The sequence below is a fragment of the Centroberyx gerrardi genome, chromosome 17, assembly GCF_048128805.1.
Source record: "Centroberyx gerrardi isolate f3 chromosome 17, fCenGer3.hap1.cur.20231027, whole genome shotgun sequence".
NCBI classification, from domain to species: domain Eukaryota; kingdom Metazoa; phylum Chordata; class Actinopteri; order Beryciformes; family Berycidae; genus Centroberyx; species Centroberyx gerrardi.
The window spans coordinates 2,318,001-2,333,320 of NC_136013.1; the positions used below are offsets into that span (position 1 = coordinate 2,318,001).

General features: G+C 43.2%; 1 protein-coding gene across 1 annotated transcript; it reads left to right on the forward strand.

Moving 5' to 3' along the window:
* Positions 1-10,732: 10,732 nt before the first annotated feature.
* On the forward strand, positions 10,733-14,975 carry wdr89 (WD repeat domain 89). The gene is made up of 3 exons (XM_071921183.2): positions 10,733-10,784; positions 11,942-12,442; positions 12,958-14,975. Exons 2-3 carry the CDS (start codon positions 11,995-11,997, stop codon positions 13,692-13,694), a joined length of 1,185 nt encoding a protein of 394 aa, XP_071777284.2. The 5' UTR covers positions 10,733-10,784; positions 11,942-11,994; the 3' UTR covers positions 13,695-14,975.
* The last annotated feature ends 345 nt before the right edge of the window (positions 14,976-15,320 follow it).

Here is a 15,320-nt window from a genome sequence, read left to right on the forward strand (position 1 = left end):
AAAACTTCCTGGTATCATAGTAGTATTGAATTTTAATTAATTAATTAATTAATTGATGATTATTAGATATTATTGAAGTCAGGATTGTGGTTTTGTGACAACACTACCCAACACTGTAGCTCACATGGTCTTTTCATCGAGGCTTCATGCTTCCTGATGGTCTGCCTGCTGACAGACAGGATCAGACTGTCTGTAGGAGACTGGGTTCAACAGGTTCCAGGTTCTGTCTCTCTGCCTCCTGACCCGCCTCCTGACCCGTCTCCTGACCTGACTCCTGACCCGCCTCCTGACCCGCCTCCTGACCCGCCTCCTGACCCGCCTCCTGACCCGCCTCCTGACCCGCCTCCTGACCTGACTCCTGACCCGCCTCCTGACCCGCCTCCTGACCCGACTCCTGACCCGCCTCCTGACCCGCCTCCTGACCTACCTGCCTCCTGACCCGCCTCCTGACCCGCCTCCTGACCTGCCTCCTGACCCGCCTCCTGACCTGCCTCCTGACCCGACTCCTGACCCGCCTCCTGACCCGACTCCTGACCCGCCTCCTGACCCGCCTCCTGACCCGCCTCCTGACCTACCTGCCTCCTGACCCGCCTCCTGACCCGCCTCCTGACCTACCTGCCTCCTGACCCGCCTCCTGACCCGCCTCCTGACCTGCCTCCTGACCCGCCTCCTGACCTGCCTCCTGACCCGACTCCTGACCCGCCTCCTGACCCGACTCCTGACCCGCCTCCTGACCCGCCTCCTGACCCGCCTCCTGACCTGCCTCCTGACCCGCCTCCTGACCTGACTCCTGACCTGACTCCTGACCCGCCTCCTGACCCGCCTCCTGACCCGCCTCCTGACCCGCCTCCTGACCTGACTCCTGACCTGACTCCTGACCCGCCTCCTGACCCGCCTCCTGACCCGCCTCCGCTCCCCACAACTTTCAGATATTTAGACTGGACACTGAAGCAGCCTCAGAAGTGGGCAAAGCACTGGGAAGATGGGGAAAAATAACATAACGTCTGCCATTTGGTGGGAAATTGAATCCAGATCGCCTTATGATTGGCTCTCTCCTCTCCTCTCCTCTCCTCTCCTCTCCTCTCCTCTCCTCTCCTCTCCTCTCCTCTCCCCTCCTCTCCTTTCCTCTCCTCTCCTCTCCTCTCCTCCTCTCCCCTCTCCTCTCCTCTCCTCTCCTCTCCTCTCCTCTCCTCTCCTCTCCTCTCCTCTCCTCTCCTCTCCTCCTCTCCTTTCCTCTCCTCCTCTCCTCTCCTCTCCTCTCTTTAGAACACTATATTTCCCCTCCATTCCTTTCACTGTATAGTTTTACAGATACTTTTCTGTAGGATTGGACCAAAATTAATTTTATTGAAGAAGGGGAAGAGATTTTTCTTTTAATACTGTGCATCTCTCCTCAGAAGTGACCAAGGTTTTCACTTGGGTTTTCTTGGGTAGCTTGCATCAACTATTGCAAGTTATAGAAATCCATATCTGCAAGAAGTCGGCTTTTCAGGAATAAAGGAAAAAATGGTTGTTTTCATATGGACACCCATGTATTTTTTAAATTATACAATGAGATCTTAACAGGTTTCAAAGGCCCAAGGGTCATGAAACTCACTCAAAACATAAATGACCATAAAACAGATCTTCTACTACCTGTGATATCTCCATAAATTCATACATTGAGTCGAGAAGTAAGAAACGAAAAAACACTTCGGTCACTGCAGTTTTGTGTTTTTTCCACAACAGCAGCAAACACCGCAGTGGTTTATCTGTTCATGGCTGTTGATCGATTTCTTGTTTGATTTGTTGGTCAGTTTTATTGTGGCTGAAGGATCGGAGCGTCTCATCCTGACTGTGAGCAGAACGCCACTTCCCACTCGCTGGAAAGTATTTAGCGTTCATCACTCGGTGAAATGTAAACAAGTCGGAGACGCTCGTCCCTGCCGGAGACACGCTTGGTGATCTATGAGCAACTTGGGAACCGAAACACAATCCGTTTGGTGAGAGCTCAGATGTGATCACAGTAAAGAGAAGTCCTGTTCTCTCTGTAGGTCTCGCTTTCACAAATTAAACAATATGAGAAATGTCGGATATCGCTGCCACTTGATCGGACTGCCAACCGGTCTCTTTTCTATTCTAAAAAAATCAAATGTTATGATAAAATACAGTGTAATGTAATGGTAAAATAGTGAAAATGACTGTTGAATTTGAGAATCCGCCAGCTGCTGTAGCTGCTGGATGAAAAATGTTAAATTTCCTGCTCTCTGTAGATCACCGAGCTGATAACAGACGTCTCCGAGATGTTTTTCAGAAAGACACAAGTGATGTTTTCACTCTGTCTGGATGTCTGTCCCGGTCGTTCTGCTGCACTGAACTCGTTGGTAGTGAATTACTTTCCTTGAGGCAATAATTACTGTTCATCCTGATGGAGACATGAGTTGTTTTTCTTTTTACGTTAATATATCCAGGGGAAGTTGACTGAACACACACGCTGTTTTCCACCAACGTCCTGCTTCATATTCAGAGTTTGACCCATAATTCACCCGGTCTTCCCTCGGCTGGTTCAGGGATTCAAACTCGCAACCTTCTGCTCACAAACCGGCGTCTCCAACCCACCGGAGAGGTTTCGCCTCCGGACCGAAGACCAAGAAAGTCCCAAGAAAAAAAAACACTTCAGCAGTCTTACGTTGCCCAAACGAGGGCATCAGTTTCACGAAGAAGCCATGTATTACAAGGTGACTTGTATGTTGTCGTATGCGGTACTGTCCTAATGCGAATGCACTGTTCCCAGAATGCACTGTTTTCCCCCCCCGAGCCGGGCAGAGGGCGCTGATCTGGGGTCAGGTTTAGGTAGTTTTCCTTAAGAATGGTTAAAGGTTGGATTATGAAGAGAAGCTGAGTGTTAGTCAGCACCAGGGTTGGAGTCTGTTTTTTATGGTGCTTTTTCCAGTTCAACTAATTCAAAAATATTAAGAAGATAGAAGATTTCCAGCAGGCAAACAGACAAATGTTGGTAAATGTTAGTTTGTCTACTCTCCCAGCCTCTTTAGCAGGTAACAGTCCATCATAAAGAGCTTTTCTTTCGTAAATAAATTATTCGGCTGGTAAAATACTAAAAGTGGCGAAGGAATTCTACCAGTCTACCAGATGCTAAATTTATTTATTGATGATGGAGAATTGTTTCCAAGTAAGAACTCTTGTTTTTATGGCACATATTTTGTTTTCCAGCATTTGAATCTTGTAAAAAAAACGTGAGTTGATCTGGCAAAACTGTCTCCAGCCCTCTGGACAGGCCGGTCGTCACTTTCCAGCAAAGCTGCAAATCCAGAAGTCGTCATAATTCTCCTAAAAAGTTGATTATAAACCGAAACTTGAACTCAACACCATCAGCTGAACCTTCTGCTGAACTTTAACCCCGAACGTGACCTCTCTGATCGTCAGTTTCAGAAGCTTTGGTGATTTTGTCTTGGCAGCTTTGGTTTGGAAAGTGTAAACCTGAGCAGCTTCACCCTGGAGTTTGCCGGGCTGTGATTGGTCAGTCGGAAGGAGGAAGAGGCTCCGCTGCCCGGCTCGCTTCACATCCTGTGGCCTTGCCTTAAGCACGTCGGACATGTGTGTCTCTTTGTTTTAGCGTGTTGTCTGAATGTGTTTTCCCCTCCGTGTTGATGAAAAGGAAGTTTAATTGTATTCGCTTTTGTTTGTTTTCTTGTTTACTGGACAAAGCACAACATCTGTTCAGGAGCGCAGGAACCGTTAAAGAGTGAAATGGGTGAAATGGTCACTTTACAAAAGCCTTATTCAAATGTCTTAACCTGAGGGAAAGTATTGCAAGTACGCAATAATAAGCAGTAATGTGGAAGAGCTGTGATGCCTGCTGCCCAACATGTTACCACAACTTCATTAGATTTCATACTTCACAGAGTATTGTGGAGTACTTCTCCACAGGTTAGTACTCAGGAAAGTGTGGAATAGCATGGGAAATTAATTTTGTTATTTCCAGGTCTTTGAAAAGTTTGGGAATTTTGCAAGAAGTCTGAAGGAAAACTGTCTCAATATGGTTAAAACTACACAGAGCCAAAACCACTTCATGTCATGATATTTGATGTTGTTGACGGGGGTTTTTTACCCAGCTACTACTGCAAAACATCACTTTGACCACCAACTAAAATCTTCAAATTCAGAATATTAAACTGTAAAATGTGTGCAATCCTCCAGAAGAGGCAGAGTGAAGGGAAAGAAGAGTGTGAGCATTAAAGCATGTGGAGGCCGCTGCTGTGGTATTTCTGTCCTGGCAGAGGAGGCTTCCCCTGCAGATGGAGGACAGATCGGGAAATGAGATTGATAAAGGACATGAAACCAAACTTCCTGATGAAGATGATGAGATAATTGTGTTTTCTGTTGTGGGGAGGAAGACTCTCTGTGGTTCGGTCTTCCCCCGATATGAGAAAAACACCTAAAAACTGAAAGAAACCGTGGGATTCATTGAAGAGATTTAAATTCATCTGTGGTAAATTGTCTTTGTTGTTTGCTATGCTAAAGAATATAGTGTTGTTTTTGTTGTTTATTTTATGTTTCCCTTTCATCTTGAAATAGTGAATCTCAGAGAAATGACTTTTTAAACGGATGGTGACACTTTCCTACTTTGACCAAATAACAGGGGCTGACCTGTAGCTTAGCCCGTTAGCTCCTCTCCTCTCTGTCCCGTCTGCTCCTTCAGTGCCTTCACCGCTGTTCAGGAAGACCATGTGAGGTCACCGCTTCTGTTCCAGCCAATCACATCGAAGCTCTTAACTTGGTGTGTGTAAACGGAGCCGGGTGATAATTCAATGTTATCCGTTTCATCGTCTTTCAGTGGAATAAGAAGAAGATATTTTGATATTGTGACGCACAATTCTGCTGTCAGAACTGATGATAACAAGCTAATTATATTTAAAAACAAGACAAAATGAGGTATGGCAGGAATATTATTTGAAAGTTTCAGTTTTGTTTGAATCACACCTAACATTACTATTTGATTATTTATTCCATATCGTGATCTATATATATCGATATTGAAACATATCCTCATGATTATTGTGATACTGGTTTTTATCGCCCGGCCCTGTGTGTAAGCTCTGGTTCGTTGGTCCTAACTTTTCATTTTCCATCCTGTCGTCTCCCGTCTCCTTTTGCAGCTGCAACTGCATCAAGTGTTTCCAAGCAGGGAGGGAAATCAACAGCAGCTGGTAAAACGTTGCTGGTCGATAGTGAAGTTTGTCACATGGCAGGAGTGTTCAAATCTGTGGGAGAGATTTTGAATTCAAACCATTTTGGCTGAATGAAATTTCCCAGTCGACGCCCCGTTCCCCAGTCACACTGCTTTCACTCAAATTAGCAATTAGCGAGTCACCGTAATTGTGACTTGAGTCATTTTTATCTTTACGCTAACTCAATTCAAAAGCATTTGATTTTAATCTTTTGTCATATTGCATACATTTGACTATTTGCATGGCAAAAATGTGTAAATGAGTAAATGAGAGTTGTCTTTTTTTTTTTTCCCAAGACCAAATAAATTCCCTGGTGATTCTTCTGTTTGGTTTGATTAGAAAAATGTTTTGTGTAACTAAAACGAAGGGTTTCATTCCCAAATGCTTCATATCCATTTTTGGAAAAAAAATATGTCACCTGATCTTCATTGCTTCATATGTTAAAAAAAAAAAACACTGGAGATTAATTCCTCTGAAACTTTGCTATTGAAGACTATTAAATAGTGAGATTTATTTCATTTCAGCAGTGTCAAAACAGGTTTCTCTTCTCAAATGTCTGTCTCATTTTGGAATGAAGCTCTTGTGTTTCCCTCTGAGCTGTTCTCATCTCAAACCACTGTCTCCATCTGATAGATGTGGATATTAGAGGAGCGTTTATGCAGTTTCACATTATTTTTTTATATCTACAGATTTTATTGTTGGATTTCATCTATGATTAAATGAGGCTCTATTACGTCTGATTGTTTGTGTGAATTAACTGAAATAAAATGATCGAAATAACTGAAGTTTCCGCTCCAACCTTCTTACTTCTTGAAATCTCCCAAACAGGACAGCTGTTTTCCATTTTAGGCATTTAGTTAGACTGAAGTGACGAAGATAAGAGAGGAGGAAGCTAATATCATGAAGCCTAGCGCTCTGCTGCTAACTGAAAAAATACAATCTATCATACTAAGTTAGGTTAGCTAGTTGCAACGCAGCCACATGATATGTTGTGTTTTGAGCAAGGGGCTCAGCTGCATTCTGGGAAATGTAGGTCATCACTAACTGAAGTAGACCAGGCAGGTTGAGGGAAAGTGGATTCACTAAAATACTAAAGCTCTGCTGCTAACTGAAAAAATACAGTCTGTCCATACTAAGTTATCTAGGTTAGCTAGTTAGCTGCTGACCTTCAACATCATGATGCCATGGTCATGAATTAATGAAACAAAGAAGTTATTGATATTTATATTTTTATTTATATTTTGACCTTCAAGCCATTCAAGTTTGGCAGTTACCTAACTTGCGCTCCAAAAAGCTGTTTCTTTGGTTCCGCCCATTAAGATTTAACTCAATAAGATTATTTCTCCATTATAACTTTATAATTATAACATTATAACTTCTGATGGGTCACTCAGCCCTAAGAGCACCAGCAGCCTCTGTTATAATGTGTGATACAGCAGCAGCGGCTTGTTTCTTTTCTGCGGCTAATCTTGTTTGAATAAGACCTGAAGGGTTTTAATGACGTTCAGCCCCCCCCCCCCCCCCCCCCCCCCCTCCCACCCCCCCGCCCCAGCTTCAGTACAGTCCACAGATGGAGATGTGGTGTGTGTGTGTGTGTGTGTCACAGCGATGCCAGCTCAGTTTCCACTCAGTGCTGCCAGGCCGTCCGGCTGTACCACACACACACACACACACACACACACACACACACACACACACACACACACACACACACACACTGAAACATGTTCCAGGCCCTGATCACACATTAAAGGCTTTTCTTCTTCTTCTCCCTAGTGGCATGTCGACACAAGTGAGAGTGTATGGGACTGTCGGTCAGCCTTGGTGAATGTTTTGGGAATGACTGTGTCCTCGTCTGCACCGCTGACACACACACACACACACACACACACACACACACACACACACACACACACACACACAGGCTGGAAGCAGCAATAAGCCACCTGCTGCCACTGGGGCAGGGAGAGAAGAGAGAGTCACTTTCTGAATGAGTCTGGTTCACTTTTACTTTTCTTTTCCAAGACCTTTATTTATCCAAGTCTCAAGTCTAAATGTAGAACAGCAAGTCAAGTCAGAACAAATCAAGAGTCCAGTATCAATTTAATATCTTAAAGAAAACTAAATATCTAGGACTTTTCAATGCAATATGGTTTTAATAGGATAAAAACTTGGTAAGAGCATCATGAGTTTGATTTCTATAATCAGTTTCAACTTCAGTAAATTCAATCATTCCATACAAATTCAGAAAACAGAATTTAAATTCAGTCGTCCGCTGGAACAAATCTCATCACTTTCAATCTAAGTCATTTACACAAACACAAGATCTCAAGTCAAGACTTTAGAAACCTTTTCAAGTCATCAAAGTACAAGTCAGAGTCAAGTCCCAAGTCACCAGAACCCAAGTCAGAGTCAAGTCCCAAGTCACCAGAACCCAAGTCAAGTCAAGCCTCAAGTCTTCTCTTCATGCATCAAGTCAAGTCTCAAGCAATTAAAACTGTGACTTGAGTAGTCAAACCAACGTAGTGGAGACCAGGTCCAGTCAGGTTCAAGTCCAGATCAGGTCCAAAGAGCGTTGAGACCAAGTCAAGACTGAGACCAGAACAAATCGAGTCCTATTCAAGACCAGAACAGGCAGTAAAGCGTCTCCATGTCTCTCCCAGTGTAAAAAATCAAAATGAAGTAGTTTATTAAGGATGAACAGAGATGTAGATCTGCATCGCTTATTTTAAGGGTCACGAGCCAAAGGTTGGGAACCGATCTAGGCTGCTGCTGCTGCTGCAGGCTACAGAATCAACACAACTACTTTCATTACTTTGGCATGATTGTGTGTGTGTGTGTGTGTGTGTGTGTGTGTGTGTCTGGGAAGGGGGCGTGCATGAGAGACGTCAAGTGGTTCAACTTAATTACAGTGTGTTCATTTTATTTTATTTTTGCAGCTGGGGGCTTGGGTCAGACTGAAACAAAAAGAGAGAGAGAGAGAGAGAATGTGTGTGTGTGTGTGTGTTGGGGTGGGTGGGGGTGTGTGTGTGGACCTGCCACAGTGCAGCTGCAGCAGGAGACATGAAACAGATCCTTGATGACGAATACACTGATGTGACCACTGCACCTTGACGCTGGTTATAATAATAATAATAATAATAATATAATAATAAACTTTATTTCTAGAGCATTATACACACAAGAAAAAAAAAGTGCCGCTCTGCAGCCAGAAATCTCATTACTGAGTTAAATATTCTGAGCCAAAGAAACAGTTCTTCACGTTTTTCACATTACTGTCATGTTGAGGCTGAATGGTTAATATTGTTCATTATGTTATTCCTTAGTATTATTATTAGTCAATTATTAGTTATTATTATTATTAGTCTTATTCCTAGTCAATCAGCCCGAAAGTCATCTTAAGCTCTAATATTTTGTCAGTGCAGATAAATCTAGATAAAAAATATAAATGGAAATGACATTTTTTTCATTGATCATTGCCATGTGATGAGGTCAGCAGCTAGCTAACTAGCTTCTTGCCTTTTTCACTGGGCTTCAGTCTGATTGGTTAATTAATCAGCTAAACTAAGCTAAGCTAAACTCCATCCTCAGATCCTCCCACTGTTAGATCTCATCAGTCTGTGATGATCACAGCAGTTATTTAGTGATGAAGTGTTCAGTGAACCCGCCTCGTCTACTTCTACTGCAGTTAGTGATTTACTACATTTCCCAGAATGCCTTTCAACAGGCCCCGGAGAATGGGCGTGAACTTGTTGCTTTCAATCACGGAAATATAGCTTCTAGTTTGTGAACATTGAGGTGTATAAAAAATGTGCTAAAAGTACGTTGACAGTAGCTGTTTTTAACAAAGTGAAAGGGTTTCAGGGTGGGGTTTTCCTTGTAGCATTAGGTAAGATAAGCGTGTTCCTTTGTTTGTTAATTGGCAGTTATTTGGCTCCGCCCACTGAGGTTTAACTCAACCAATCAGATTATTTCTGCCTCCACAGAAATGTTTGTAGAACCAGCTGCCAAAAACTTGAGTGTGTGAATTGGCTTGGGTACATAACCACCTACTCACACACGCACACACACACACACACACACACACACACACACACACAATGTTATCTCAACAATACAAATGGCAGTAAATCTTTCACAGGTTCAAACCACACACAGTAGAAAATAAAACACAGTGAATCTCAGGGTTTCAGTCTGTTTCTCTGCTTGTATCAGGACTCCCTGGGTGAAGGGCCGGGACTTTAATTCATTCAGACTGACGTGTTTCTGCTGCTGGACTGGATCGCTCACTCTGATGTGGGTCAACTAGACCTGAGAGCTTCAGTCCAAAGAGCTTTAACTCAAGCAGAGAGTCTACTGCCACCTGCTGGCCGAGGCCGGGTCACAGAGAGACGGTTTGTACCAACAGAGTTTGGGATCAATTCATGACTGAACTCATCAATTCCAATCAGCCGAGGAATCAGAATTTGAAAAAACCTACAGGAAACAGAATTGGAATTTCAGGAAGTTTAATTCAATTCAGTGAAATTTCATGGTTTTTTTTTTACCACATACCTTAAGTTACATGTAGTGTTACATATGATCAATACTGAATATCATAAAATGTTAAAGGAACTTTTCAGGTGGTATTTGATGCATAACATGTAATTGTAATACACACATTTTGCAAGTTATGATGTCATTTTGTTGTGGTTGTTGTGGTTAAATTTTGGTTTTCATTTGTCTAGTTTTTGTTTCACATCATCTTTTTGGTTTGAATTTTTTTTTTTTCACATGCCATTGTGGTTGACAGGCATTTTTGATTAGATTTCTTCCATTTTGGTTTGTATGATTGGGTTTCTTTTTGGTTAGAACTTTTTTCATGATGTCCTTTTCCTTGGTCAGATGTTTCCTCAGTTGGAATCTTTTTGTTTTGTCAGTTTTTACTTCTACTTTGAAACCAGAGGCATCAGTTTTTTCTTTAATCGCTCACCTTGTCTGTGGAGGATCCAGAAACCCACTTGGCTTTACTGATGGGCTGCACTTTACCTGAGCTGCTTAGAGCCTGCACATAACATAGACCCATATGTTATGAATAGTTTGAATATTTACTATGAGAAAGCCAGTATTAATGTTTGAACGGTCAATACTTGGCCTCCTGTAAACTGTAAATAATCTTACATTATAAAATGTTTTCTTGCAAGTTAAGACAGTGTGGAGTTCAAAAAATGCTTGAAGATGCTACAATTTCTTCATTTTTTGTATTTTCATAATACAAATTACATACATTTTATTTCAAAACATTTCTTGACATCAGTAATTTGTGATTTACTTTGACTTGATTCGATGACCGACTATTTGTAATTTGTAACACGATACATTTTGGTGGATTCTTGCCCATGTCTGGCCTCAGTTATCTGTATCATTGTTTGCTCTTGGCCAGCGGAACCATGTATTGTAGGGATGGGTTCCGAACGGACTGTAAATACGGTGACACAAGGGTCTCAACCAACGTGCTCAACTCGGCTCAACTATGGCTAAAAAGTAGCCTGGTTCTATATGAATGATTTGGTGGCAGTGAGTTTTATCAACGTAACTTTGTACTTATTACTTCTACATTACTGTGTATTGAGCTGTTTGTTTCCTAAATAGCGAAATAGACGCACAGATCGACGAGTTTTGCGGTTGTTTTTATCGTTTGTGGACATTTCTAGCAAATAGGTAGGTTGGAAATAACAACAGACAGCAATGACTGTTAACGCAGGGACGGCTGTGTGCCCGATACGTGCCGGTTCTCTCATATGGAGGCAGCTTAACACCAGTGTCCATTCAGAAATCTGTCCGTTTAATGTTTCCTTGTTCACCGGAAAAAGCACATACCACATTTAACATCACTGACGACCTTTTACCAATAGCTATGTAGTTCTGGTAATTTCGGCATATAGATGATCCACCAGGCAGCACATTATTTTAACAAAATCTAATTTTTAAGAATATGTTCACTGCTAGGAGCCCTCTATCGTCTAACGGTAACGTATGTCAGCGGAAGAAGATTCAAGGAAACAGGCGAACCAATTATAAAAGTTTACATTTTATTGAAAGACGTGCTGCTTGGTGATTTGAATGCATCCCGAATTAAAGAATGGCTAATAATAATTAGTAAAACGTCTTAAGTCTTGTTTCACCATGTATGTGCCTTTGCCGATAAGCAAAAACGTGTTGAATTATCAGAGATTTGAATGTTCAGCGCGTATTGTGGCTAGTTTCCATTTCAAATTATAACTAATTGTTTCCCTGATGGTATCCAGCAAAGTTTGAGTGAAAAGATATTGTACTGAGCAAGAGAGAGATTTAATGCACTATAAGTAGACCAGGGCGATAATTCAATATTATCGTTTATCGTCTTTCAGTGAAATCATATCGTGATAAGGTGATTTTGGGATATCGTGACATACAATTCTGCTGTCTAAACAGATGATGACAAGCAAATTCTATTTCAAAACTCTGACAAAATGAGGTATGGTAGGAATATTATTAGAACATTTCAGTTTTGTTTGGCATCACACCAAACATTACCAGTAGGTTCAATGGGATGAACACTAATTTGATTCTTTAACATGTGATGTAAGTCATATCGTGATATATATCGATATCGAAAAAATTCCTATGATTATCGTGATACTTATTTCAACTATATTGCCCAGTCCTAACTGACATATTTTTTGTGTATTCAGTGTAGTTGGTTGGTGTAGTTTGGTGTAGTTGGGTCCCGTCACACTGAGCTGTCATGGAGGGCGTGGAGGAGAAGCTCAGAGGTCTGTCCATCGCCCGGCGGGCCCGTCCCGAGGAGCCCACCTACCTGCTGGACGTCTCCCTGCAGCCCGCGGGACAGAGCGGCCTGCTGGCGGTGTCCTGCTCCGACTTCACCGTCCGCCTCCACAACAAGGACACGCTAAGCCTCGTGGGAGAGTACCGGGGCCACGGCGGGGCGCTGTGCGGCGTCACCTTCGCCCGCACCTCCCCCGACCTCCTCTACTCCGGTTCTGCAGACGGGACGGTCAGGGCGTGGGACGTCCGCCGCCCCGGGACGGAGGCGGTCCAAGTGTTTAAGAGCGACCCGTCCCACCACTACTGCAGCTTCGACCTGAGCTGCAGCGACGCGCTGCTCTGCGCCGGCACCGAGCAGCTGGACGAGGAGGACAGCTTCCTGGTGTTCTGGGACGCCCGCAAGACCGGTACGCCTGTTCCGAAAAGTTCATAATACGATTATCTTGGCCAGAATGATCTCGATATATGATATTATCCCGATAATTATATTAATAATTAATAATTATATGAATAAGATGAAAACCTTAAAAACAGTATTGTAATAACTTAAAAACTAAATTATATCAATCACAAGACATTTCTCTTTTTTATGTAAGACTGTAGAACATATGTAAAATATTTATGTCAAATATTTGACTTTTATCTTCAAAAAACAAATGCTAAAATGCTGATTTAGCTTAGAAAAACTGTCAAGATAGTCATAAACAACACATAAAAATCCAACATCTAAAGTAAATGAAGTATTTTTTTTAAATGAGAGACCTGGCAGAGCTTTGCTGTGTGTTTGCTTTTTTTTTTTCATCCTCCCAACAAGTTTCCGGTTATCTCATTGGTCACGGTGATAAAAATTAGGGGCGGTGTCATAACCGTTATTGTTTTTTACCACGATATACAGTATTACTGGTTGTTGTCCCATCCCCAGTGACCGGTGGTGGCGGTGGCGGGGTTCTCGGGGTGTACTCCGAGTCACACAGCGATGACATCACACAGGTGCGCTTCCACCCGCGGGACAAAGACCGCCTGGCGTCCGGCTCCACCGACGGCCTGGTGAACGTGTTCGACCTGAGCCTGGGGGGCGAGGAGGAGGCGCTGCGGGCGACCTGCAACAGCGGCTCGTCGGTGGGCTCGGTCCGCTGGTGCGGGACGGACTACAGCCGGCTGCTGTGCCTCAGCCACGACGAGGGGCTGCACCTCTGGGACCTGGGACAGCTGGACACGGACGAGCCGCTGACGGTCTTCAGCGCCCCCGACGCCCGCGGCCTCGCCCCGCCGGCGGACGGCGGGGGCTTGGACTACCTGGTCGGGGGGAGCTGGCTGGAGGAGGCGCAGAGGCTGCTGGTGGTCGGGGGGAGGAGCGACGGGGAGCTCCACCTGATGGAGTGCGACGAGGAGGGGCTCCGCCTGCTGAGGACGCTGCAGGGAGGCCACGCCTCCACGGTGCGCTGCTTCCTGTGGGACGGCGCCGGGGAGGCCCTGGTCACCGGGGGGGAGGACGCTCAGCTGCTGCTGTGGAAACCGGGAGGGGAGGAGCTTACCTCAGGGAAGAGGGAGGAGCTTACCTCAGGGAAGAGGGAGGCCATGAAGAGCGCCTCGGCTCTGAAACTCAAATCCAGGCCGCACAAAAAACACGGCTACCAGAGGGACAAGAAGGCTCTGTAGGTCAAAGGTCAAATTAAACACTGAAAACACTGGACTGGACGTTTTGTTCCTGAAAGAACACACATTTGAACTGGATGCTTTGTCTGTAAATGGTTTATGCATAAAGTAGGGATGCAACCAACGATTATTTTCATTATCAATTTATGTATCGATTATTTTTTCAATTAATCAATTAATCATTTAGTCTATAAAATGTCTGACCAGCAACCAAAAAAAGCCCAAATTATTAATTTTATAATGATATGAAACAGAGAAAAGCAGCAAATCTGAGCATTTGTGGAGCTTTTATTCAGCAAATGTTAAAAAAAACGAAACGATTAAAACTAAAACGATTAATGGATTATCAAAATTATAATCGATTAATTTTCTGTTGATCGACTAATTGATTAATGGTTTCAGCAGTAGTATAAAGTATATATTTTATACAAAAAATTATCTGACTAGCCCAAATCCTTTGGGTCCACAGAACTCCCTGACAGCGATGGAACTCAGTTTCTTTGACGTTTGAATTTTTAAATCAAGAATCTCGCTGCTTTGCTTGTTATTTTTTATATTAATATTAATATTATTAAGCTGCTGGGTTTCACTGAGCTGCAGGTCTGTTGTTACTGCATCGTATTCTGCAAGTCACAGGGCCGTCCAGCCCAGCGGGAACACTCAGGGCAGCCATTACTCTCAAATGGCAAAGAGTGGAATAACATGATTGGCAGTGCAAGTGTGTGTGTGGGTGTGTGTGTGTGTGTGCATGCCTCAAGAGCAATCCTGCAGGGATTGCGCTGTTAAAGCAAAATCTCATTCACACTGTAGTGCCATTTGAAGACTGTGATTCTTTACCTTGTTTCAGTGATCTTTGCATGTGGTTTTCCCTTCGTTGGAAAGCAATTTTACAGTGTTTTATAATGACCGAAACATAATGTGCATCCTTAACTGTTGAGAAGACAGGCTGTGTTATTGAAATATTAAATATAGACAGACAAGACACAACAGATTTTTACAATAAATTGCCTCTACTATCCTGCGCTACGAAGTCAAACAGCTGTATCTACTTTTGTGTGTTTTAAAAGAAAATGTTAAGACCAGCTTAGCTTTCTAAATGCTATTGAATAATATATAGTCCACTTTTTTACCCACAGAGGTAGACAGCTGGGACAGATACACTTTCTTAGATATTTTTTCTTAATTTCATTCCTCATGCAGTTGCTGTCCTTTGGCTTTGCATGGCAGTGTTGCCTGTCCTGACTGTTTTATAAATGTTTTCTAAATTATCAAATGATGCATTTCTCCCCCCAGAATAAATATTTATTACTGAAACCCTTTGCATCTCATTTCCTCATTGACTGATACACTCACTGGCATTATATTCACAGCAGGCCTGTGTTGTAGTTATGTAACTCTTACAGTGCTGCTACTTCCTGCAAAAAGATCCGTTTCTAATCTCGGTGCGTGTAAAGAGCCGGCGGTTGCAAATCCGCTCTTCCTCTACACAATGTTACCGCGGCATTGAACGCATTGTTTGTGAGAAATTAATTAAACAATAAAGCGGAGAAAAACACGACTGGATCGAACAGATCGGCCGTGAAAGTGCGGTTAAACTGCCGGAGCAGGGTTGGGCCTGGACAGGTTTAG